This window comes from Myotis yumanensis, unplaced genomic scaffold (assembly GCF_028538775.1).
Source record: "Myotis yumanensis isolate MYYU_CA2020_CCGP unplaced genomic scaffold, mMyoYum1.0.hap1 SCAF_1, whole genome shotgun sequence".
In the NCBI taxonomy this organism is placed as follows: Eukaryota; Metazoa; Chordata; class Mammalia; order Chiroptera; family Vespertilionidae; genus Myotis; species Myotis yumanensis.
The window spans coordinates 16,599,590-16,626,868 of record NW_027223752.1 but is presented as its reverse complement, the minus strand read 5'-3'; the positions used below and the strand labels follow the sequence as shown (position 1 = coordinate 16,626,868).

The following is a 27,279-nucleotide window of genomic DNA, read 5'->3' as shown; positions in this document are numbered from 1 at the left end:
AAATCAAATATAATTAAAAAGCTAAATATATATCTGAGGCAGGGCTGCCTTATTCTTTCTAGGTACCCGATGCTCCATCCACAACAAACTATTATACACTCTCAATGCCCTTTCCCCCCTGGTCTTTGCTTATGCTCTTCCTTCCACCTGGAATGCCATTTCTCAGGCTCCTACTCATTCTTCTCAAACATAATCTCATATATAATTGGATCTATATGGAATTGGATATAGCTAGATAGGTGATAGATAGGCAGGTCGATAGATAGATCCGATTCAAAAGGAGGGTCCTCTCCTCCTTTTGCAGGGCCCATCGCTATTGCCTCAAGTTGGCCATGACTTTATTCCACCTGGTAGCGTTCACTGCACCCAGGTGTACCTCTCCCACTAGATGGTGTGCTAGGAGAACAGCCCCCAACGTGTCTGTCCCAACCCTATGGTTACATCAGGTTCCCTAACAAAGGGGAAGTAGGTAGCAGATGGAACTAAAGTTGCTAACCAGCTGACCTTGAGGTGGGGATCATCTGGGTGGGCCCATTGTAATCATGTAAGCCCTTAAAAGGGGAAGAAGAGGCAGAAGGGTTGGTCAGGATGTAACAATGGAAAAAGAAGAGATTAGAACAGTGGTTCTCAACCTTGGCTGCACATTAGAATCACCTGGGAATCTTTTTACAATCCTGATTTCTGGGCCCCATCCTCCGGAAATCCTTTTTCTTTGTTACTAATGTTGTGGCCCCACCCCATAACAAAGAAACAGAATTTCCAGAGGATGGGGCCCAGAAATCAGGATTTTAAAAAGATCCCCAGGTGATTCTAATGTGCAGCCAAGGTTGAGAACCACTGGATTAGAAGATGGAGGAAGGGACCATGAGCCAAGGAGTGAGGGAGGGAAACTGGAAAGGGCCCTCAGCGAACAGCCACAAGAAGACAGGTGCCTCAGTCCTACAACCACAAGAAACCAAACCTGTGGGAAAGCAGGATGGGAGTTCCTCAAAAAATTCAAAACAGAATTACCATCTGATCCAACAATTCCACTTCCAGGCATTTATCTAAAGGAAATGAAAACAGGATCTCCAAGAGCTATCCACACTCCCATGTTCATTGCAGTATTATTCATAACAGCCAAGGTGTGGAAACACCCTAAGTGTCCCTCTGTAGATGAATGAATAAAGAAGATATCACACACACACACACACGAACACACAGGAATAGCATTCAGTCACAAGGAAGAAGGAAATCCTGCCATTTGCTACAACATGGGTGGATCTTGGAGACATCATGCTGAGATAAGTTAGACGCGGAAAGATAACTGCTGTATAATGTCACTTGTATGTGGAATCTAAAAAAGCCAAACTTAGAAACACAGTGAGCAGAATGGTGGTGGCCAGGGGCAGGGGGCAGAGGAAACAGGAAGAGGCTGGTAGAAGAGCCTGAACGTTCAGTTCTAAGGTGGTAAGTTCTGGGGGCCTGACGCGCTCCCCTGTGGTTATCGCTAACAGGACTGTGTTGTATGATTGAACTTTGCTACGAGAGAAGCTCTCAAGTGTTCTCACCACAAAAAAGCAAACGCTATGGTGGTAATCATATTGCAATGTACACGCACATCACATCAACATGTTGGACAGTTTACCCTTGCCAAAGGGATATGTCAACTGTATCTCAAATTATAAAGAGAAAGAAACTCAATTCTGCCAGCAACACACATGAGCGAGGATATGGATTCTGCCCGCCATCCCCCCCTCTCCCCCCCCAGGAAGGAACAAAGCCTCGTTGGCCCCTCAGTGTGAGCCTGGCAGACCTCTGTCCAACCTTTGACCTCCAGATCAGTGACTGAATAAATGTGTGTTACTTAGGCCACCAAGTCAGTGGTAATTTATTACGGCAGCCATAGGACACTAACACAGACAGAGAGCTCCTGGGGAACAGGAGTCAGTTCTTACTCATCTCTGCCCCCTCCCAGGGCTTACGGTGAAGGTGACGGGCACAGAGAAGGTGGTGGGTGGAAGGGTGTCAGGGACCTCATCCGTCCCGGGCACTGATTCTCCCATGGGCAAGGCGAACACAGATTGGACATCCCGGACAACAGTGTCACTGAGCGTCCCCACCCGGCGCGGGGCTGGCCGTGGCCTCTTACCTATGCACTGTCCCGACGGGCGGTCCAGGTCAAAACCGTTCGTGCACTGTTGCTGCGGGGAGAGAGGAGGAGGCGAGGTCATTTCACTCACTGATTTTTGTTGAACTGTAAACGCATTGTAATGGCAGCACAGAAAGTTCAGCAAATAGAGTCAAGGGGAAAAACAGCAGCCATAATACTAATACTTGTATTATAATGTCTATTTCTTCTTCCTCCTCCTCTCCTCCTTCCCCTTCTCCTTCTCCTGCTTCTTCTTCTTCTGCATTTTCGTACATTTTTTATACTTAGCATTATTTGTAAAGCTCCCTCACTGTTGCTCCAAAACCCCTATTTTTAGCAGCTGGTTCCTGGGGCTTTGTCATGAAATCACAGCTGATCTGCCCGACCAGGCACCTCCTGTGTCCACTCCTCTCTGGGAAGGGATGTGACTGCTTTTAAGGGCGCTCACTCTCCTGGGGTGCTTTCAACCTCACCTTCTCAGCACCCAGTGTGAGTCCTTTGCGCCCTGTGCAACGCTCCACCAGAACCCGAGGTCTGTACGTAAAATAAAAGCTACGCAGAGATGCAGTCAGTCTCCTAGGACAGTGGTCGGCAAACTGCGGCTCGCGAGCCACATGTGGCTCTTTGGCCCCTTGAGTGTGGCTCTTCCACAAAATACCACGTGCGGGCGCACACATACAGTGCGATTGAAACTTCGTGGCCCATGCGCAGAAGTTGGTATTTTGTGGAAGAGCCACACTCAAGGGGCCAAAGAGCCGCATGTGGCTCGCGAGCTGCAGTTTGCCGACCACTGTCCTAGGACAAGCAGCACTGGGGAGACGCCTCCATTTCAACCTCAGAAGACAATCACAGAGACACTTCCAGAAACAGATCTCCACCGTCCCTGAGGGCTGTCGGCTTCACATACCACGAGAGTTACAACTTTATGCATTTAGAGAAGCGTCATGGCCTGGCCGGTGTGGCCCAGTGGTTATGGCTCAATCCCTGGTCAGGACACATGCTCAGGTTCTGGGTTCAATCCCCAGTAGGGCGTGGGCAGGAGGCAGCCGGTCAATGATTCTCTCTCATCACTGATGTTTCTCTCTCTTCCTCTTCCTTCCTCTCTCTGAAATCAATTTTTAAAGAGAGAGGGGAAAACCCCATGGGGGTCGACAGTCAGGGGTCCTCTGGGCAGACCCTGGAGCCTGCCATGTGACAGGAACAAGGCGTCAGGAGTCGGGCTTCCCTGAGCTGAGGGTGGGTGTGTGAAGAGGATGGACTAGCCTGCATTCCTGGGAGTAGGCCCAGGAGCCTTGGAGCCAGGGGGCTGCCCATGACCCTCAGAGCTGGGTTCCCGGCTCACCGACTGATGGATGCCAAGGGCAGGCACGCAGGGGCACCCCTGCCCAGAAACACCAGAGCACATCTCCCTTAACATCTCAGGTAAGTCAAGACACCCCCAGAGGGATGCAAATGAGGGGGGAGGATCCGATGATAAGAACCTTGGATTGGGAGCCAGGGACCCGGTCCCCGCCCTGCCACGTGTGAACTGCATCACCTCGATCAGGTCTCAAGTTTTCTGAGCCCCAGCTTTCATCTCTGTATAAAGAAGGGCTCGATTTAGGTAAACTATAAAGCCTCCCCCGCCCCCAAAAAATCCTAGGATGCTAACATGTGTGGCTGGACAACCTGATGTTTAACATGCTTCTACGTGATTCGCAAAATGAAAACCTTACCTGTGCATTCCCAGGACGTGGAAGACAGAAAGCCAGAATGGTGACAGTGAGAATCCTGTGAAAGGCAAACAGGCGAAATCAATGCCCAGGGCACTTCCAGGAGCCGGGTCTGCAGGCACACGGCCCGCCCGCTGCTGGGCATTTACAACCGGAAGTCACCTTGGGCTTATATGGGGGGACCCCAGGTACCCCAACCACCCCATTCAGACCCGTCTCTTCCACTGTGTCAGATGTTCAGATCACGTGTTAGACGGCATTTTTTTTTTTTTAATAAAAGGTTTTTGCTACTTCAAAGCACAAATCTAAACCCCGCCGGCTGTGGTATTGACCATGTATTGTCCAGTTGCTCTGACCTCTGGTACCAGCCGGCCTGAGTTCAAACATCTTTACTCTGAACCGGTAACAGAGGGAAGGAGCCCTCGCGCCCTCCAACGGTGACAGGACAGTGCAAATGGGAGGCACACGGTTCCACGAAGGAAGGTGTCCCAGGAAAGTCACCCGATCCTGGGGGTGGAGTGTGCATGACGCTGCCCCTGAGGGAGCAGAGGACCAGGGGCCGAGGGGCCCCGGCAACAGGAGAAGCAGCGCAGCAGGAAGCTTAGGGGGAGTCAAGAAATGGAGGGTCGGGGCAGCGCTGACATCCACAAGCCACCAAACCTCTCTGAGCCGGAGACTCCCACCCTCCACAACACAAACTTCTTCCCAATAAAAGTGCCATCGCCCATATGCTTTCAAAACACGGCATCGCTACCGCCGCCAGAACTCCTTTCATTCGCTCCACAAAACTGAACCGCTAAGCGCCACACCCACTGGGAGAGCGATAATCAACAGAGCAGGGCACGCGTGGGGGGGAGGACGTGGAACACCCGGGACCGGGAGCACCTCGGGTGGGAATGTGAAACGGAAAACAGGATGACCGATCCTTTAAAAATTAAAAGTACAATTACCATAGGACCCAGCAGCCCCACTTCCTGGGACACGCCCCAAAGAATGAAAAGCAGGGTCTCAGAGAGATACCGGTGCACCCACATTCCTAGCAGCATCGTTCACAGGAGCCAAGAGGTGGGGGCAACCTTTCATTCCTGGATGGACAGATGGACGCACAAGATGTGGTGTCTCCGTCCCGTGACATATTACTCAGCCTTAAAAAGGAATGACGTTCTGACATGCGCCACATCTGGGGGAACCCTGAGGACATCCTGCTACGTGAAATAAGCCAGTCACAGGAGGATCAACACTGTATGATCCACTTATGGGAGTTGCCTACAGCAATCAAAATCAGAGAGACAGAACATAGAGTGGTGGTTGCCAGGGGCCGGAGGAAGGAGAGAATGGGTAGTCGTTTAATTAAGGATAAAGTTCAGTTTTGCAAAGTGAATGAAAGGAGTTCTGGAGGTTGGTTGCACAACAGCAGTGTGAATGTACTTGACACCCCTGAACTGTATGCTTAAACGTGACGAAGGCGGTAAAAATATACATATAAAATCTATACACATGCGGAGTTTTATTTGGTGTTATGATTCAACAGGGATTTGTCTGAGTCACTACTCTTTGCGGGTGTAAACCCCAGGCAGAAGAGCCACAAAACTAGGACCCAATCGCTGCCTGAGAGCTGGTTGGGGAGCCACATGAATCAAGAATGTCTCTACACGTTGGTTAGGACACTGACAGACATGCCCATTGAGTGCCGTGAGAGCCAGGCTGGGAGTTAGGGACAGGAAAGTCAAGGAGGGCTTCCTGGAGGAGGTGACCTTGAAGGCTTCTTGTATAGAGCAGTGGGGCCTGGGCCCTGGTTGCACTCAGTGGTCTATTCCTATCAAATACACCTCCACTTTACAATCCCTCCCTTCATGGAAAGGGTGTTCGACAGATTGCAAAACCCACTCCAGCCATAACACAAGGCTCATCTGAATCAACAGCTCTGGGTCCATGGTGGGCCCTCGAATTAAGGAGGCATCCACAGGGAACAAAACCCCGGTGTGGCGCCAGAAGATGCAAGCCCAAGTCCTTCACCGCGTCTCCAACCCCAAGAGAGAAGACCCTGAGCATCTCCCAGTTTTCATTGCATCTAAGTGCCTGCGTGAGCCAGGTTCTCACTCTCTGGAGACAGCTCCGACCTTATAAAGCGCAGAGCCAAATCCCAGGGCTTTTTGATATTTGCGACAGCCAGATTTATATCTGGAAGGAATGAGAGAACAATAATAAATTTATTTTCCAGGCTGTATATGATGAATTTCAATGTTTTCCTGTTTCTTCGCATGAAGTTTCCTTTCAGATGGTTATAAAACCCTGTCTCGTTTATGTTGGAGACAGAACAGGTTGCCTGAATGCCGTGGACTTCAAGAGCTAGTGGAAAAGGAGTGCTAACCTCATTTCTCCCCCGACTCCCGACTCCCCCGCGCTCTCTGGCCCAGAGCCCTCAGAGACAGGTCCCCTTTGAGAGGTGCGGCCGCAGGCCCAGCCTCCGGGAAGAGCCACGGCTGGGTCTTGGGGGCCAGGTAAGCTCCAGGCTAACAGAAAGGGTGTTCCAACAAAATGAAATAACACCCACACGTGCTGCTCTCCCATGTCACCAACAGTGGCACCTTGTCACAAAAAAACTCTAGAAAACCACAAAAATAAACTAACTAGAGGAAAACGGGGAAACCTCTCATGCTCAGAACTGGTCCCCGGGACTTTGGAAAACAGTGGGTCCACCCACTTTGTGCACCATCCTGAGACCCACGGGACCAGGCTGTGTGTCCCCAATCCCAGATGACATTATTACAGCTTAGTTTTCAGCATATATGCGCGCTCTCTCTCTCTCTCTGCTACATTTTGCCCTGACCAGTTTGGCTCAGTGGGTAGAGCACCGGCCTGTGGACTGAGGGGTCCCGGGTTCGATTCCAGTCAAGGGCATGGTTACGGGCACATCCCCAGTAGGGGGTGTTCAGGAGGCAGCTGATGGATGTTTCTAACTCTCTATCCCTCTCCCTTCCTCTCTGTAAAAATAATCAATAAAATAGATTTTAAATAAATAAATAAAGCAGCGACATTTTCAAGAGTTTTGCTCAATAAAGACTGTGCAGATAGAACCTAGATAAAGCTCTTCAGCGTTGAAGGAGCCCTCGACGGGAATTGCAATTTTCTTAAAGAAAAGCAAGGCGTTTGCTTACATGTAGTTCTGTCTGCGGTCCCCACTTTTCATCGGCTCCAGGCTTCTGGGTCGCATGCCCTTGGATCGCACATATAGGGCAGACCTAGCCCGGGATGTGCGGCTCACCCCTTCGCTTGTCCAGCCGCCAATGCAGCAAAAGATCGGCTAGTGAACCAGTAACCCGTCTCCCCGAACTTAAAAAAGGATGTGAATTTTTGGGGAAAACGGCACACTTGATTTGCTGCCCTTTCCGACCAGAAAGAGGGACGGAGCTCGGAGGCGTTTGCAGGCTCTGTCGGAGGCTGCCTCTGGAGCCGGATGATAAAATGCCCACTCCCAAAAGAAGGCTCCGGGAGGCAGCGCGCAGAGCCGCAGCTTTTTATAATTAACAATGTCATTGCATCACTAGCTAACGCCTTTCCCCATCTCCTGACACCGCCTGGATCCGTGCAGAGCCGTTTTCCACCCATCGGGCGTTCGGGAAGCTTTCCAGACCCCGGGGGAAAGAGTCCAGAAGGGAGAACCCACCTTGTAAATCCTGGCATGTCCAAGGCGCGCGAGCCGGAGAAGCAGAGCGAGAAAGAGACGGCGCTGGCAGTGCGTGGGGGACCCTCGGAGCAGTTCCTGAACTTCGGCCTCCTCTGGGCCCGCGGGGCTGGCTGAGATTTTATTCCGGGGGGGACAGCGAGTCGTGGAGAGGACACGGGGAGAGCCTGGGTCCTCCGAGCCACTGGAGAGCCGACGGGGAAAACACCTGGTTTTGCTTAGCCCTCTTCAGTAATTCAGCATTAAACCAATTGGAGGAGGAATGTTAAAAATGAACACTTCATTTTCTAAGTATGTTAAACAATGCAAATGGGGCCTCAGTCTGGACACAGCTGGTTCAGATTACAGCGCTCACAACAATCTTGGGGCGTCTGCCAGGACCCAGTGCTCAGCGCTGGGAGGAGAGCCCTGTCCCGGGCGAGCAGCCGCACTCGGGCTCCCAGCATCTCCGCTGGAGGCGAGGGGCGGGCGAGTGCGGAGCGCGGGGGGCGGGGGCGGGGAGGGCCTCCGGACCCTTTACTTCCCACCCGGGAGGACATCCCCGCGCGGGGCGGGGACCCAGCGCCCCTGGCTTGGGGACGCCCATGCGAAGTTAGCTGCCTCTCCAGTAACTTGCGCTCAGGACAAACGCCCTGAGGACTCGGGTCTTGAGATTTACTGGGAAGCAGAGGCTTGGGGATGGCGACAGGAACGCGCGATTTCCCCGAAGGGGTGGAGGGGGACGGCATCTGGCCTACGGGGCGCGAGACACCAGCTTGTGCAACGCAAACCTTCCCCGGGGGCGCGCCCCGCCCGCCCCGCCGCCACCCGGGGCTCTCGCGGCACGTTCTTGCTTTAATTAAAAAGTGTCCATGCATCACATCAACGCGTTGGCCGGCTTAAACCTACACACAGTTATATGTCAATCCTATCCCCACCCGGCTCGAGAGAAAAGGGGACAGCCAGGAAAAACAGGACGATGATGATAAGCTCAAAGTGCTATGCTAAGTCCTTTATATTCACTATATTGGCGATTTCAAAGCTTTTTTTTTCTTTTTCTTTTTTTCTCTCTTTAAAGCTTTGGAACCCTTTTCATCAAATTAAATCTTACCAGAGACACTACTCCCTAAGAGACCAAGGTGGACGGGCAGGGGTTGAGGGCCTCCCTCCCCACCTGCATCTTCCCAGGGGCCCCTCCACAGAGCCCACCTACTGGAGAGGCTGTGCGGTCCTTTAACCCCACCGAGAGAGGTGAGGAACCCCCTGGCCCCACAGCTGAGAGCCACAGTCTGCGGTCCAGCCTTCGAAAGGGAAGGGCGTGGTGGTGGGAAGGGAATGGAATCCTGCTGGAGAGGCCCAAGATTCCCCACCTGAAGCTGCCCTCCGAATATTGATGTTTCTTAATGTTTTTATTGACTTCAGAGAGGAAGGGAGAGGGAATGAGAGAGAAACATCAATGATGAGAGAGAGTCATTCATCGGCTCCCTCCTGCACGCCCCACACCGGGAATCCAGCCCGCAACCCCAGGCATGTGCCCTGACCAGGAATGGAACTGTGACCTCCTGGTTCATAGGTTGATGCTCAACCACTGAGCCACGTTGGCCGGGTGGTATATTGATTTTTAAGCTGGTAATTAAGAAAGAACCTTTGACCTTGCCCCCTTTACTGCCTAGCACAGTGGTTCTCAACCTTGGCTGCACATTAGAATCACCTGGGAATCTTTTTACAATCCTGATTTCTGGGCCTCATCCTCCGGAAATTCTGTTTCTTGGTTATGGGGTGGGGCCACAACATGAGTAACCAAGAAACAGAATTTCCGGAGGATGAGGCCCAGAAATCAGGATTTTAAAAAGATTCCCAGGTGATTCTAATGTGCAGCCAAGGTTGAGAACCACTGGAGCAGATGCAGAGGGAGAGACCTCCTCAGGGAAGGGAACCATCAGGTGTGCGGCCTAGCAGCCTCACGGAATTCCCGCCCGGGCCTCACTGCTTCTGGGTGGGCTAGCAAACATCCACCAGCCACAGGTGTTCCGCTCTTCCTCAGCTGCCTATAAATCTCCCCCTCTCACTTCTGAAATCTGAGACTCCATTCCCCATTTTCTACTTTGTCCAAAATGTCATAGTTACCCATGTCTCCTCACATGAAACAATGTCGTTTCATGATTGTGTGAATTCCCCGTGTGCCTGTATTAACATTTTTATTTCCTACTGTTAATCTGTCTCTGTGAATTTATTAGCCCAGCTAGAAGAACTCAGAAGGTGGTGGTGGGGCGGGGGAGAAAGTATTAATTTTTTAAGCTCCCCCAGGACTCTAAAATGACATCTAACAAGAATGGCAGAATGGTGAGAGTTGTCTAAGCTGAGTGTCCATTTATTGTTTACTTTGTATGTATTAGAAATTTCGCATAAAATATTTTTTTAAAACACATTTTTTTTTTTACGAGGTTGTTCATTGCCCCCAACGTTGGTAATAGCAAAAGGTTGTGAACAACCTCAAAGTCCATCAGTTGGCTACCAGCAGAGTTAAATAAAGTAAGAGCTTCCAAAAATGAAGTATTGTGCAACCAATAAAAAATGTCAGACACATAAGAGTACATATTGGATGACTCCACTTATATAGAAATCAAAATAGGGTCGTGACTGGGAGGGGCCCCAGGAGCCTTCTGGGTGCTGGTAATATTCTAATTCTGGATCCGGGTGCTGGTTCTACAGGGAAGTGGACGGTTAGGATGTGTGAACTCCTCTGTATGTTACACTTCTCTCACTCAGCTCCCATTTCCCCATCTTGTCCACAAAGAGTTGGTAGGGGACTTTATCCGATGTCCTGCTAACATCAAAATGAACGGTATCGTAGCATTTCCTGCCTAGCAATTCTATTTTAAAAAAGAAAATGAGGTTTGTTGAGCATGAACTGCGAAGTGATCCTTCTGGCTTTTAAATACCATCATTTCCTTTTCTAAGTGGTTTGTGGTGTGTTTTTGTTTGTTTGTTCTGGTGCAAAATAAAGATCCTAACATCTACCTCACTGCCCATGATTGGAATCAAATACAATCACAACCATAGAATGACTTCACAAAATGTAAATTGTAACGTCAAGGTAACGGGTTATCATCTGCTGAATGGGGCCTTCCTGGGTCCAGTGAAACTCAGCTTCCTCACTGTGCTGTGGGTTGGAAAACAGATGGGCTATTTTTTTTTTAAGCTGATGCTTCAAATTGGGAGTAAATTTCACAAAATTAATAAAAGTAATTATGTATTTTGACTACTAATATTATTTATTTTTTCACTGTCCAAAAATAATGACATCACACTGCCCTTCTAGGAGAGAATGTAAAACAGGGAAGGTGACATGATTGAATGTTCATGATCATGCTGGACTCCACACACACCCTCTCCTGTGACCCCCACCCCCTCCAATTTGCACATGAAAAAAAAAAAACAGACCCAGAGACACTATGGCCACACAGATAATAATCCAAACTCTAGCCTAAACCAGGCCCTTTTGATTCTTACAGTCCTCATTCTTCCAGTTTTCCAAGCCTTGTTTCAACAAAAGTTCACTGCCACCAATCTGATACCCACAGAAATCCCCAATATGGGGTGTCCCAAAGGAGGAACTATACAGATAATCAGTTTGCAAACCTGAGAGGCCCCCAAAAGTGGGCTCTGTCCAGACAAAGGGGAGACTGCTTTTTATCAAGTCCTGCCTTCGTCTCTGATTGGTCCATTTTTATGCAAACTAGGAATCCAAATGTGCACAGTCTGATTGGTCCAAATAGCACTGCCCTGATTGGTCCTTATGAAGCCACTCTGATTGGCCAGTAAAGATGCAAATGAGGATGTAGCGGGACATTTCCATTAGACAGGGCAGGTCTCCGTCTTACAGTGGAAAGATGATCTCAGGAGCCATTCCTAAGGGTGGGCTCAGATGGCAGGCACAGAGTGCAGGAGGCTGGTGGCTCCATCTGCGGCTTTTCACTGAAATGCAGAATGTGTGAGAGGCCTCTGCCAGCAATGGTTAACTGAGTCCAATTAACCACTAGGAGTTCTTGGAAGATATATTCCTTCTCAGGGTCAACACCTGCTTTCTCTGACTTACTGCTTACACAGCTAGTACCCGTGACACATGGGTACATGTGTCGGTCACCTCACCGAGTCCCACCTGAATTCTCTGAAATCCGGCCATGTTGCCACCACTCACCCACAATGGTGCTTCCTAAGTTCCCTCGTGCTCTCATGGCCAAATACCATGCCCTTCATTTTTAATTGTTCTTTTGTCGCTTTGAAGGATTTGACCATTGATAATCCATCTTGTCCTCTCATGTCCATGACTTTAAGTTATCCTGGTTTCCTCACTATGACTGCATTTTCTCCAGCCTCTTTTCTTTCTCCTCCTCTCTGGCCAAAAAGTCCCCCCAAGTTAAATCCAGCCTCTCTACTCTTTCTCACGATCCTCTTGTGGAAACAGTCCTACAACTGTTATGGGGCATTGATATATACTGTCAGCATTGTGCAGATGACTCTTAAATCCCTCTCGTCATCCCTAACGTGTCTCTTTCTTGACAGAGTCAAATGTTCAACTCCTTAAATTTCCCTAAATCCATTTCTTCTCCTGACTTCTCAGTCACCTAGTCAGGGTAGTTCCTTTACTCCCTGAGAACTAATATAAAAGTCAAATGTATTCCACCCTACTAGTGACTTTGGTTTAGGGTTTTGGGTGGTGGTGATGTGTTTTAACAGAAATAGCTCAACGGGTACGTGTCACAAAATGATACATGTTCTCACATTCTGTAGGAACCTGCTTAGCTAAAAATCTGTTGTTCTCTTATTGTGAAAGGAGAAAATGGTCATCCAGAGACAAACTGCCAGCTCAGCCAGAAACCCTAAAGAACATCAATTATCTTTACTTTGCCCATCTTTATTTCTATAGTGAGATTTCTCCATGGTCATCTATATTGCAAATATTTTCCTTTTTTTGTTGTTATTTTTTACCTTTTAACCTACAGATTTTTGAAAATGCATACATTTTCTATTTCTCTGTATTTGGATGTCCTAATCCCATCCTGCATAGTTTCTGCTCTCTGTGTCATGCTTATGTTAAACATAGATAATGTTAAAAAATATATATTGGTCTGTTTCCCTGGAGAAACCTAACAAATACAGCACCTAAGCAAGTTTTTAACCTTAACAAGCTTCAGGTTTTCAACTATAAAATGGGGGCAAAAATAACATCATGGTATTGTAAAGGCAACAGTGTTCATAAAGCACCTAGCAGGTGCCAATGCACAGTAGGTCAATAAAGGTTAGGAAACTTATTCTTTTATTTTTATCATGAGTCACTGATCAGCCTGTAGTGCAAGTAGGTGTGCACAGGCCAAGGCAAAGGCACCAGGGCATTGCCTGGAGGAGGTGACAGAGTCCTGGACTTTATACATCACTTACTGTACCCCAATTTTACAAATGTGAAAATTAAGGCTCAGAGGGACTAATTTACCCAAGATCCTATCATTGGAGGCAGAGCAGGGGTCGGAATCAGGTTTTTGGACTTCTGCTCCAGGATAGCTTCTCCTATTACATTTGGTCTCTAAACAGTACTTTACTGCAACCAACTGGCTCAAGGATGCCAGGATTTTCTGCACATACTTGGAATTCTCAGGAAAATCAGAAAATCATGAAAACACCTGGGTTTTTCGTATGGTTTGTTTTAACTGACTGTGGTTCTAACATATGATCATGTGTAAACTATGAGAGTTCCACTATCAAAGAGACTTTAGGCCAACACACTCTTTGCCATGGAGCCAGAGTTGCACTCAAGAAAGTAGCTAATGGCATTCTCTGTTTCATTTTTGTCTGTTAGTTTTCTGACACTTAATATGTATTGATGTTTGGGGCAAAGTGAATATATTTAATATCTACACTAATAAAAGAGAAACATGGTAATTGGAGTACGACCGCTACCCTTCCCATTGGCTAATTAGCGAGATATGCAAATTAACCACCAGCCAATATGGCGGCTAATTTGCATACTGCAGGCAGGCCAACAGTGCCAACCGCCAGCTCCCTTCCATCCAAGGCTGGCGGCAGAGGTCCCTGCCCTCATCCGGGCCTCCTGCGGGGGACCTGGGGCTGGCGGGTGGGACCACGGTGTTTGGCACCCACTCCACCCTCATCCGGGCCTCTCGCAGGGAACCCGGGGCTGGCAGGTGGGACCGCGGTGTTCGGCATCTGATCTGCCCTCATCCGGGACTCCCACGGGGGACCCAGGGCTGGCGGGTGGGACCCTGGCAATCGGGCACCCGCCCTGCCCTCATCCGGGCCTCCCGTGGGGGACCCAGGTCTGGCGGGTGGGAATGAGGTGTTCGGCACCCGCTCCGCCCTCATCCGGGCCTCCCGCCGGGTCCTGGGGCTGGCAGTGGGGCCGCAGCTATCGGGTACCCACCTGGGTATCCGCTGTGCTACAGGCCGGGCGGCAGCAGTGATCTGCCCGCTGGCGCATCCCATGTGCTACCCAACTCGGGCGGGCAGGTCACGGGCATGCCTGGCAGCCTCAGTCAGTGCCTCAAGCCCCAGCAGCAGCAGCAGCAGCAGCAGCAGCAGCAGCGGCAGTGGCAATGGCAGTGGCGGCAGTGCCCCCGACCTGCCCGCCCAGGTTTGAGCGGCCCCAAGCGGGCAGTGCTTTCCATCAGCCGATGGTTGGCGAACACGCATGCAGGTGAAATCACCAGCGCCTGCTTTCCCACAGCCCTGAGCTGGTGATCCCAAAGGCCTGATAGCCAGGCAGTGCAGGCCGTGTTGGGACTGGGGAGTGGTGAGCAGGCAGAACATGGCCCTGATTGGGCCAGTCGCTATGATTCCCAATGTAGCCAGCACACCGCCTGATCAGGGGGCAAGCAGCCAACCTTGCAGCCCCTCCCCCCTGCAGGCCTTCCCCTGATCAGACTCTCCCATCCACATGGAGAGCAGGGTGCTCAGAGCCTGGACCCTTCCTGGCAGCCCTGAGTCCCTGGGGTTAAGAATTCTGATGGCCCAGCCCAGAGAGTAGAGGTGCCTGAGGGGCAGGGACAGGGACCACAGGCCTCCAGGGAGCACTGCAGAGTTGGCAATGAGAGGAGAGGGCCTGTGAAGGGGGAGAAGGTGAAGCCAGTGGACATCAGCCCAGAATCCAGCCCTTCCCCTCCTGAGGCAGCAGGACCTAAACCCCAAACCCCAGCCAAAATTGGAAGAGCCTGAGGGAGCTTCAGGAAACTCTACGAAAAGCTGCACATTGAGAATGAGAGATTTCGTGAGGCCCTGACCCAGACCATGCTGCGGCTGGAGCAGCTCAAGGTGGAGCTGGAGCAGAGGCAAGAGCACTTTGCAGAGAGGCCGGCCATCCTGGAGCTGGCGAGATTTGAGTGCAGGGCCCTGGAGTGCAAGGCCGCTGAGCTGGAAGAGGAGCTGAAGGGCCTGTCCAATCTCCGAGCTGACAACCAGCGTCTCAAGGATGAGAACGTGGCCCTGATCTGCGTCATCAGCAAACTGTCCAAGTGACCCCAGAGGACTTGCTCCTGCACCCGCGTTTATACAGCTGCTTTTGCCACATGCACCCCTTCCCTGTGTGAACATGAGTGATAGGGCTGTCGAGGAGTCTCTGAGAAGCCATAACCTTCCTTGAGATCTCCAGGTTAGGAGGGGAGGACAGAGCCCCCAGGAGCCAAGGGGGCCATCTGAGGGCAGGTAGGGGGACCAAGGCTGCAGGCAGGAACAGAAAGGAACTGGGGACCAGGAAGTGGCAAGACCAATAGCCAGGACCAGAGTGGTCACCCAGAGGTCCCCTCTCACGTGTGCTGCCACCAGTCACCCCTCCAGGCCCTGAGCAGGGATCCTAGAATGTGCCAAGCATCCCGCCGGCCTGGGCTAGGTGAGCCTGTATATAGGGTCTGTGTGCAATAGGGAGGGATGTCTTCTATTTTTTGCTGCCCCCTCCCCATCGCTCTCCTGGGCAGGGGGGGGAGGTCTTTTTCAGACATAGCATAGGCACCACAAATTAAAATTGTGGAGTTGCCAAAAAAAAAAAGAAGAAGAGCAGGCTGGCTGGCCAAATACCCCCTCTCTTCCCACCCCCCTCCGCCCCCGCCAGCCACATCCTTGACCAACCTGCCCCACCACAATAGGCCCACAGCCCCTCCCCGTGGCTATCTGCCCCTGATTGCACCCCCCCACCCCAAGAGGGGGCTGGGCTGGGCGGCCAATGTCCTGCAGCCCCTCCCCAGGTTGGCCCCACCCTTGATCCCCCCACTCCAATAGGGGGCAGGGCTGGCCAGCCAATCTCCTGCAGCCTCTCCCCTTGCCCAGCCCCACCCCAGATTGCCCCTCCCCCTCCGCCCCCCTCCCCCCCCCCCCCCCCCCCCCCCGCAATCAGGGGCAGGGCTGGCTGGCCAACCACCCATGGCTCTTCCCCCAGGCCACTGGCCCTGATCGCCACCCCCCAACCCATTTGGGGGGGTGGTTGCCCAGCCCACCAACCACAGCCCCTCCCCATGGCCAGCCCCACCCCCAATCGGCGCCCCCAACCCCAATCAGGCTGGTGGGGGGGGGGGCAGTTGGGAGCAATCAGGCCGGTGGCAGGGGGTAGTTGGGGGCAAACAGGCTGGCAGGGGAGGCAGTTGGGGGTGATCAGGCCAGCAGTTGGGGGTGATCAGGCTGGCAAACAGAGTGGTTAGGGGCAATCAGGCAGGCACGCAGGCAGGTAAGTGGTTAAGAGCCAGCGGTCCTGAGTTGCTAGAGGGATGTCCGACTGCTGGTAAAGGATCGGGCCTAAACAGGCAGTCTGACATCCCCCAAGGAGTCCCAGATTGGAGAGGGTGCAGGCCAGGCTGAGGGGCTCCCTCCCCCCAGTGCACGAATTTCGTGCATGGGGCCTCTAGTAATTTTATAATAGTACTAGAGGCCTGTTGCAAGAAATTCATGCACATATATGGATTGTAAATAGGAAATGAAGTAATTTGAACATCATCTATACTAATAAAAGAAAGGGTCATATGCTAATTAGACCAGACATCTTCTGGACGTCCTTCCAGACAAAGCCACGGTGGCTGCACCCTCAGCCCAGCCTGCACCCTCTCCAATCCAGAACCCCTTGGGGGATGTCTGACTGCCGGTTTAGGCCCTATCCAGCAGTTGGACATCTCTCTTGCAATCTGGGACCGCTGGCTCCTAACTGCTCACCTGCCTGCCTGCCTGATCGCCCCTAACCCTCTGCCTGCCTGATTGCCCCTAACCACTCTGCCTGCCTGCCTGATGCCCCTAACTGCTCCTCTGCCAGCCTGATCGCCCCTAACTGCTCCCCTGACTGCCTGATTGCCCCTAACCACCTCTGCCTGCCTGATCACCCCTAACCGCTCTCCCCTCTGGCCTGATCGCTCCTAACTGCTCTCCCCTGCCAGCCTGATCACCCCTAACCGCCTCTGCCTCAGCCCCTGCCACCGTGGCTTTGTCTGGAAGGACGTCCAGAAGATGTCTGGTCTAATAAGCATATGACCCTTTTATTAGTATAGATGATGTTCAAATTACTTCATTTCCTATTTACAATCCATATACTAAAGTGGTTCCCAGATTCTTGAATTTACCAAACCAGTAAAATCAAAAATTAGAAGAAACAATATTAATGCTGTCAGCTTTTTTGTAAAATTGAAGAATTTTTTATTGATTTTTAGAGAGAGGGGAGGGAGAGGGTAAGAGAAACATTGATGTCAGAATGAAACACTCATCGACTGCCTCCTGCTTGCCTCCTATTGGGGATCAACCCTGAAACCCGTGCATGTGCCCTGACCAGGAATCGAACTGGCAACCTTTTGGTGCATGGGACAACACCCAATCAATTAAGCCACACTGGCCAGGGCTATGCTGTCAACTTTTAATTCTGCCAAATAAAAATAAAAAATATTACAACTATCATATAGCATATTACCATGTTGCATAAAAGAAAGAACTTTTAACATTACATGAAGGAGAGACCTTGTAAGCTTCTCTATGTATCCAGATGGGGTGTCAGATTTCAACAATATTCCTATAGAGTTCAGGGACAGGAGAGGCACACATTATCTGACCATCTCTCATGTCCTACAGAAAGTAAGAAGATTGGCTCATTACAATGTTAAGACAAGTTATGGGAAAATGCTTCCAAAATTAAAAGGGAAAGTGGCTGGTGGTACAGGATGAGAGTTGGTCATCCTGAGTTGTTCATCTTGAAGTGGATGATGGGTACATGGGTACATTGTTACCTTCTATACTTTTGTGTCGACATTCACATTTTCCTCTAATAAAAAGTTAAAAAATTTTTTTTTGGAAAATACAGCATAATGTTAAGATTTGACGAAGCTGGGTAATGAACATACAGCGATTATTCGGTATCCTGTGAACACTTTAACTTTTGCATTTATGATTCACAGCAGTGAAGTTCTTGTGGGCTAAATCCAACATGGAGGCCCACGCCGTTTCTTTGACAGCTTCTTTTCTGAGTACGGGTCACACTTTCTTCTTTGCATTACTCATAGTTGTTGGTTGAAGTCTGGACAATCTAGATTATGTGTAGAAACTACTGATTGCGATGTATTTCTCTGATTTTAACATTTGGGTTTATTTTTTAAAATATATTTTTATTGATTTCAGAGAGGAAAGGAGGGAGGGAGGGATAGACACATCGTTGAGAGAGAATCATTGATCAGCTGCCTCCTGCACGCCCCACGCTGGGGATCGAGGCTGCAACCAGGGCATATGCCCTTGACCCTCAGTCCGACGCTCTATCCACTGAGCCAAACCAGCTCGGGCTAACATTTGGATTTAAACTGAGGAATCTGTCTTCCCTGCAGGAGAGTGTGGCTGCTGATGTCTCTGCTGGTTTTACATTCTTAGTTTAATCTTTCACTCTGGCCTCCCAGAGGTTGCTGCTGCAGGACTGGTCAGCAGGAGGCTGCGCTCATTAGACACCCAGAGTCCCTGTGGCTCCCATCCACTGCCGATGGGTGTGGGTGCAGATTGAAAAATACAGGCCAGGCTCTGGGTGGCTGAGGCTGTCTTCTCATGGGGCTCTCTTGGTTCTCCCCTGGCCATGGCTTTCTCAGCTCCTCATTACATTTCCACTGGTCGGCACTTGCCCCACCTGGAGTTGCAACCTCAGCCTAGCAGAGCTGAGTTTTCTCCAGGTTTCCTTCTAAGTTCACCACTTTTAACTGGCAAAGTCATGGTTTTTGCTCAGCTTCCACCCCACTCCATGGAGTTCATGCCCTCAGGCTCCAAAGCTGCTGGTTTTCAGACAGACTGATGGGAGTCGGGGAGCCCCAGGCAGGAAACTACAGACTCCAGTGGTTCTTACCTGAAGCTCTATAGCAGTGGTTCTCAACCTTCCTAATGCCGCGACCCTTTCATACAGTTCCTCATGTTGTGGTGACCCCCAACCAAAAAATTATTTTCGTTGCTACTTCCTAACTGTAGTTTTGCTACTGTTATGAATCGTAATGTAAATATCTGATATGCAGGATGTATTTTCATTGTTACAAATTGAACATAATTAAAGCATAGTGATTAATCACAAACACAATATGTAATTATATATGTGTTTTCCGATGGTCTTAGGCGACCCCTGTGAAAGGATCATTCAATTCCCAAAGGGTCACGACCCACAGGTTGAGAACCGCTGCTCTATAGAGTCTGGACCAGGGGTGGGCAAACTTTTTGACTCGAGGGCCACAATGGGGCCGGAACAAAAGCATGGATTGAGTGTTTGTGTGAACTAATATAAATTCAAAGTAAACATCATTACATAAAAGGGTACGGTCTTTTTTTTTTTTTTTTTTTAGTTTTATTCATTTTGGCCCGCGGGCCGTAGTTTGCCCACGGCTGGTCTAGACGGTTTTTAAAAAAATCAACCATTTTCAATTTCTTGTCTTTCACCATTTTGGTTATATACTTGTTTTTTTGCAGGGAGGACTGGCTGACCTCTTCACCCTACCATGGCCAGATGTCCATCCCTCCTAATACCCCTTTGTTTATTCTTGAATGATTGAAATATTTGAAACCCACAAATAAAGGATGAAGTCAGAAGTAAAATTACTTCCAGGTAAAACTAATGTTTTAAGGAAAAAAATTAAGAGTGAAAACACTTTAAAAAATGGAAATCTATTCCTCAAGTAGCAAGTCTATGGAGAACTGATTTCAACCATCAGTACTTTTCAACACGGGAGCGCCAGTTGGTGAGTGTGATCCTGAAGAGCGCCACGGGTTGAATGCATACATCCAGACTATTCGAGCGGGGAGCCTGCATGTGCGAGGCAGCCAAATGCTTTAGGGAGATGACTTTGAAATGATTCCAAAAATGTTCAAAGACTACACATTCCATATACGTTTTCAAAAATAAAAAATTACCTCATTAGTCTAGAATGTGTAACTTTATCACCATCACCCCCATTTTTTATTAATGGAGAGGGCCTGGAACTGCCTTTTAGACAGGGATGAATGTGTTAACTCACAGATGACACCGTGGTGCTTTAAATATGCTTAAATGGACAGAGCTGCTTGGAAACCTAAAGCAAAGCTATGTTACTTTGCTTCCAATTCTTTTCTTTAAAAGAAATCATGTTTGCCTTCACCATCTGGAACGGGCTTTGCCCTTTGGGAAATGAATTCATTCAAGAATATACATTGACTCACCATTGTTAGAGGAAAACTTCTCACAGTGTTAGTCCTTCCACATTTAAATGCCTTATATTTTACAAAAAAAGAATTACATTTTCAACAGCCCGAGGAAAACTAGGAAACAACTTCACCAAACTCTTTCATTAAGTTCACAAATATTTTCAATCACTGAGATTTAATTTTTGAGGGTCAGAAATAGTTCACTGAAGTCAAAGAATGTTAGAGCTGAAAAGGGGAGTAACTCTTGTAAAAACAGCCACAGCTGAAAGTGATCACAGTTAAAATATCATCGTAATGCGAATTATTAATTTCTTAACCCCTGAAGGGCTAAAAGTTTGATGCACAGTAGTAGCCAAGGCAGAAAACAAACTAAGGGGTCAAACATCTGCCTTAAGTGATCCACTTATTAACATTCTTGAATTTTTCTTTATCTCCAAAGGAAATACTGGTGTGTTTATAAAGGATTATTACTTTACTGGATGTATTAAATTATGACAATAACGTGCTGTAAAACCTTCCATCATATCATATCATATATTCACATGACCTATAAGCCCCAAGGACAGGAAAACAAGTTCAGATGAGTAACATTTTGTGTTCCATTAGAATTGGTTGGGGCAAGGACCGCTGGACATGAACTTTGCTAGCTCGCTTCCTCCTAAGGTGCTCAAATGTTACTTCCTTTAACCAGCACACCCTCCTCCCATCTGCCTGCCAGGGCCAACCCAGGGCTCCCCAGCACCTCTCACTGCTCTAGCAATGTGGACACGAGTCTCTCTCTCCCACTAGACTGAATTTCTCAAGCCTCAGACCCTCGTCGCACCCCTCATTTTTAGCCCATAAAGCTCCCTGCCCATCTCACAGAAGAAATTCCCACAACTACCCGAATCCATTTGCTATCTGCATCCCCCTCTCTTCCATTCCGTCTGTGCCAGTAAAGGTGTCTTTCTATGCAAGGCCGATGCCTCCCGTGTTCGGGGGCTATCAGCTCCCTCTCAGGAACTCTTCTCTCCACTCTCTTCACCCCGTAAGGATTGGTACATGCTTAAGCCTCCCAACTTAAACCCATTCTCCCTCCACCCCACTCTCCTCTCTCCGCCTCGTGTCCTCCTTCCCCTTGACAATGTAATTTCTCAGAAGAGCTGCTTACAAACACTTATCTCCAATTGCTCACCGCCTACTCAACTCACTTATGACTGGCTTTTCCTCCCACCATTCCACCAACACTAAGTCAAATCCAACAACTCCCTGGTCCCAGAATCCCAGCTTATCTCACCAGAACAGCAAGCACTCCACACTTCTGACCTCTCCCACCTTCTTGAAGTAATTCTTGGCTTTGGCAACACCCCTACGCCTGACATGCTTACCCCCTTTTTGGCAATAATAATCTCGAGTTCTGACATCTGTATAGAACTAGATTTTAGAAAGCATTTCCACAAGTGGTACATTTATCATTTAATAAATACGATGAATGAATGCATCATTTGATGCTTACAACCCCATAAGCTTACTACCTAGGTCAGTGGTCAGCAAACCGCGGCTCGCCAGCCACATGCGGCTCTTTGGCCCCTTGAGTGTGGCTCTTCCACAAAATACCATGTGCGGGCGCGCACGTACAGTGCGATTGAAACTTTGTGGCCCATGTGCAGAAGTCGTTTTTTCGGCCTGGGCGAGTCTATTTTGAAGAAGTGGTGTTAGAAGAAGTGGGGGGTGTTGGTGGGTCAGGCGACGGGAGACACGGCGCAGGCGGGCCGCGGGATACGCAGCGCGGGGGAGGTACATTGTTTTGAGGTATATTCCCTGAGGTCGACCCCTTCCAACTCTCCCATCCACACTCGGCTATCTGAAACAGGTATACAAGAGTGTGGATGGGAGAGTTGGAAGGGGTCGACCTCAGCAAACGTACCTCAGTCAGATTGAGGACATTTTTAGCAAAGGCCAGTTTAGGAGCACCCTAATTAAGTTAATAACAATGTACCTGCCTATATAGTTTAAGTTTAAAAAATTTGGCTCTCAAAAGAAATTTCAATCGTTGTACTGTTGATATTTGGCTCTGCTGACTAATGAGTTTGCCAACCACTGACCTAGGTTATTTGAGATGAGAAAAATCAATTCCATCAAAGTAATGCTGTTAAAAGTCAAAAGAAGCCACCTCCCAACTTAAAAACCCATGTTCCTTCCAATGCTGCCATCACACGAACAGTTAAAATTATTCAAGTTCCACATCTAAGAAAAACGAAGACAGGATTGACTGATCATCTTGCAAAAACATGAAGGCCGGATGATGCATAATATCACCTCGGAACAGGCTGGCTAAAACCTCTCAGATCCTCTTTTCATGCGTTATCTTATGTTAAGCCTCTATGAACTGTTCGTACTTAACATTTCCAAGGCTCAAACACTATCCTCACAGCAGACATCCGGCGAGCACTTGAAGACATTAGCTTCAGTAGTTGATCAACGGCTGCTATAAACAACATGTGTAAGTCATTTCTCCCCCTTCTAAAGAAAAAGTCAGCAGCTGTTTGCTAAAAAATCTTTTTTTTTTTATTGTGGATGAAGACATCGCCAACTCACATATATCATTTTTATTTGGAGTATTTTTTTGCCTTGCAGCGCTCCTGAGAAATTCAGAAATGCATTGACTTTAGATCTATAAAACACAACCCAATACTATAGTTGGGTTGTAAATTTCCCCTATTTAGTTATTTCCCTAAAAATCAAGACAATTGATCAATTTTAAGTACAGAAACCTTAATAAGTTAAAAAGTAAACACTGGCAAATAATCACAAATGTCAGAACATTAAAAGTGTCTTTACTTTTTCCATAGGAATATATAAAATAAATATCAAGTATAACTGACTTGATATTTACAAAATTAAATTTTTGATGGAAGACGCTTTAAATACTTTGATATATGAAAAACTTCATTAGGTTTAAATCAAATTCAAATGCTCTAAGTCTGATACATAATAGCTCTAAGTATTCTCATCCCTCCCCTGTCCCTGAGGACACTTTTATATTTTCCACCTAATGATCAAATAAGTTATTTTGAAAGTGTTTTTCTCCCTTTTGATTAACAATTGAATGGTTAAAATAAGCTGGAGGTTTTATTTGGGGGGATATTTAATATTTTAAGTGGCTGGTTTTAAAGAATTAAATTCTTTCCCCAATTTTTTTTCTTTTAAATAAATAATGGCAGGAACTAAAATTCAAACAGCCATATGATACAGAATTGTACTAAATCAAATTCAATGTCTGGCTGGATTTTCTATTATAGTATTAGCAGTTGAAAACCATTAGGAATGTTGTGAAAAACTGTGGCAGCTAAAGCAAAATTCAACCACAAATCCTAGTAAGTTTGCAGAGAAGTAAACAGTAAAATTACTGTCATTAAACGACTGCAGTAAATTATTGTTAGAAATGTCCTACTGCTGACATTAGAATTATATGCTTCCTCATTGTATGGCTGGTTACTAAGAAGATTCCTTGAGCAGATGGTTCATCTCTGACACAACTTAGTTTCAGGAAAGTAGATGAGTTATGTCTGGTTTAGATCAACAAACACTTAGTATGCATACCAGGCAGCTATAGTTTCAATGATGATACAACTGAAACATTAGGTACTACAGCTTCAGTTCAAGGTCACATAATTAAACAGCAGCCATGTGAGGTCATGCTATATGCCCATAATAGCTTTCAAACTTATGTTAAACTATGGGGTGAAGGGAGATAGGCTGTTTTGAATAGGGGAGGAAATACTTAAAATGTCATGAAAGGCATTTAAAATATGATGACATGCTACTTAAATACCCACTACTTAAATTTTAATTCTCAAATTATAAGAGAAAAACTCTATGCATTTTCTATTTCTTCAAAATGAAGGATCATGTGTCTTTTCTTTTTTTTTAACTTAGAAATTTTTATTTCAGATGCTCTACACTGAAATGAAACTTCAATGGCAAGCAGCAAATAATTTAAGCTGGTCAGTGAAAGTATCTTTGAAAGGATCCCAAGGGTAATAATTTTATAAGAGAAATAATGGGCAAAACAGACAGGAGGCAGTTTGGCAGTTCTAATATAGAACTGGATGACCACTTCCTTTAAGCACACTAAATAAAGAATGGCAATATAAATAAGTTAGCTAAGGAGACAGGACGTTGTGAAGCAACAATGTCTCAGTGACTGAATTCCTCAGAAAAACCAGTTTCACCCATCAACACATAAAGACTTCCAATCTTCTAAATACAGTAGAAAGTATACAGTTAATCACAGCAAAATTTACAAATGATCAAATTTAGCCCTGGCTGGAGCCAGAACTATTTACATATTTGGATCAATATCATTTCCACCTTTCCTTGTTATATAGATGTTTCTATTTTAAAGGCATAGTGAAATTTACAAAATTTGCAAGAAATGTCTTTAAATATACAACTTCAACAACTAATACAAACATGAACATCCTGATTAAGTTCCAAGCCAGGATTTTTTTATGATAGGTTTATAAAAAATTAAAGAAATACTCCCTTATTCTTAAGTTCCAAACACCGGATGCTGGTGTTGCTGAAGTAATTCCACTGCCCTCGGTGACCGTGAGGATGCGAGTGGACAATTCCTGGACTAAACATGCCTGTCACATGGACATCTCAGACAGAGGAAGGAGGGGCCGTATTTAGTGATATTGCTCATTATAGTTCCGTAAATGCAGCTGTACGATTTAACACTTACATGAAAGTTGTATGTATAGGTGTGAAAAAACAAGTAGTTTTAAGATGATAACTTTAAAAAGATATCTTAGCTCTTAAAACCAAATCATATGCCCATAGTATGCACTTGACAACAAAAAGAGAAAGGCTGACACACGCAATAATTTGGATAGATTTCGAAGGGCATTGCACTCAGTGAAAAAGTCAACCTCAAAAAGGTTACATCCTATGGGATTCCATTTACATAGCACATTACAGAAACGGGAGAAGAGTGAGTGGTTGCCAGAAATTCAGGGAGGGGCTAAAGAAGGAGGTGGTGGCTGTGACTGTAAAAAGGGCAGCACGAGGGGTTCTTGATGTATCTGTTCCGTAGTGGTGGTCACATGGGTTTACACATGTGATAAAGCTGCATAGAACAAAATACACACACATTCCACCTCAGGACACATGTCCTCCCAGGGGCAACCTTGTTCTTGTCCTGTCTACACAAAATCCTCTATAAAGATGATTAATATACACTTCAGGTCAATTTTCTGCACTATGCAGATAAGCCACAGTTATTATTTCTTCTTCCTTTTCTTTTTCTTTTTTGGGTAAATCTCATGATTATCTTTAAAAGACAACCACATGTCTCAACTAGCCTAAATTAACTTGAAAATCAGAGAAAGAAATTAAAACCTGATATATAGCTACTTTTATTTTACTTACTCCCATAAGTTAAGATTAAAAAATCAAATGTTTCTAGCCTGAATTAGGTTGAATCAGAGAAGGAAAAAAAATATATAGCAAACACTTCCTCCTGTGACACCTGCAATTTCTAAAAACAATAAGAATATTTTTATTAAATTCAGAGAAAGTACAACTGCAAACAAATACATGACTTTTTCCAAAAGGCCACTTCGTGATAAAGTACATACATTTAGTGTTTCTCTAAAGTGCTGTGCATGTCGTCTCTGGCTTGAGAGTCATCTATTGATTCAAAAGGTCCTTCAGCACAACCCCGGCACTGTTGTCAGGCGACACTGGCAAAGGCGTAAACGTGGGCAGCACGTCTGAAATGGGTTTCAAAAGGAGGTGCCCAGGCCCTCCAGGCCCAAGGCCAGCCGGGTTCATGAGAGGCACGGCCGCAGAGCGGGGAGCCAAGAACAGACTCACATCTGTTCTTCTCCCAGACCTGGGTTCTGTCGTATCTAAATGACAAGATGTGAATTACTTAGTCTCCTATATGTTATTTCATCAGCACTATACAAGTGTTTTAGGTTCCAAGATCTGGCCCCTAAATAAATTTAATTCACATGCTGCTGGGTTCCGGATCCGATACGCAAGGTCTATGAAATATACTAGAAGAAGGACAGAGAAAGAAATGGGAGAAAGGAAACGGGACAGAAGGATATTTGAATGTGTAACTAATACTTCATTACACACATTAATGTTGTCGTTTTATATTTAAATACAAGTTACATAACTGATAAACTTAATTTACTACTGAAGGGGAACAAAGTTTTGCCCCTTAGGACATTGATTTTTAAGGGGCAATTAAGACTCAGAAAGGAACTTTGAGCCTCCCCTTCCCTGCCTAGGAGATGCGGAGGGAGAGATGGACTGTGGCAGGGACCCTCCGGAAGCTGGCCTCCGCGCCCACCTGGACTGTGTGTGGTAAACAGGAGGACTTGGGGCAGGGCCTGTTAGCTAGATGCCCACCATGTCCCAATGTATCTGGTCGCTGAGCAAGGATTTCCCTGCACGGGCGCTCTGCTCTTCCTCAACTACCTGCCCATTCTCACTTCTGAAATCTCAGAACCCTCCGGTCCCCGCTTTCTCTGTTGTCCAAAATTTCATATATATCCAATGCTGCCTGTCTTTGGAATTCTCATGTATGTGAGCCCCTTTCCCATGCATATATATTAAAAATTTGATTTTCTCCTCTTATTTTGTCTGTTGATTTATTAGTTCAGACAGAAGAACTTAGAAGGTGGGAGGAAAGTATTTTTTTAGCTCCCACACTACAACAAATCCAGGATCAAAGACTAAACTTTAATCCTGCGAATCCTAGAGCAATCAGAACATCAGGGGCCCCCGTAATGTACGGAGGCAGAGGGAGAGGGCTCCGGCCCCCTCGGCGTCATGTCTTCGGTGCCGACGGTTGCCAGTCCGCCGGTTCTATACTCAAGCGCCAGGACACGGGTAATAAAAAAAAAATTTTTAAAAAAAACACATCAGGGGCTTTTGGGTCTAATCCAGCCGTGGGCAAACTATGGCCCGCGGGCCGGATCCGGCCCGTTTGAAATGAATAAAACTAAAAAAAAAAAAAAAGACCATACCCTTTTATGTAATGATGTTTACTTTGAATTTATATTAGTTCACACAAACACTCCATCCATGCTTTTGTTCCG

General features: G+C 47.3%; 2 protein-coding genes and 1 non-coding gene across 4 annotated transcripts in view; 1 reads left to right on the top strand and 2 right to left on the bottom strand.

Moving 5' to 3' along the window:
• LOC139010381 (fibulin-5) overlaps positions 1-7,931 on the bottom strand; it is a 69,833-nt gene extending 61,902 nt beyond the window's left edge. The window contains exons 1-3 of one of the 2 annotated variants that reach the window (XM_070414750.1): positions 7,511-7,931; positions 3,847-3,901; positions 2,132-2,183 (exon numbers count right to left, since the gene is read on the bottom strand). In XM_070414750.1, the coding sequence (XP_070270851.1) occupies positions 2,132-2,183; positions 3,847-3,901; positions 7,511-7,527 (124 nt within the window). In that variant the 5' untranslated portion in view covers positions 7,528-7,931. Of the gene's footprint in view, positions 1-2,131; positions 2,184-3,846; positions 3,902-7,001; positions 7,166-7,510 lie in introns of those variants that run through there. The other variant, XM_070414740.1, reaches the window with a different exon arrangement.
• A 14,772-nt stretch (positions 7,932-22,703) lies between these two features.
• Positions 22,704-27,279, bottom strand: part of LOC139010374 (thyroid receptor-interacting protein 11-like) — a 74,247-nt gene continuing 69,671 nt past the window's right edge. The window contains exon 21 of the mRNA XM_070414727.1: positions 22,704-26,076. Coding sequence (XP_070270828.1) covers positions 25,856-26,076 — 221 coding nt within the window. The 3' untranslated portion in view covers positions 22,704-25,855. The remainder of the gene's footprint in view (positions 26,077-27,279) is intronic.
• On the top strand, positions 26,926-27,070 carry LOC139001285 (small nucleolar RNA SNORA57). The gene has a single exon (XR_011469939.1). It is a non-coding gene; the product is annotated as a small nucleolar RNA SNORA57 (small nucleolar RNA).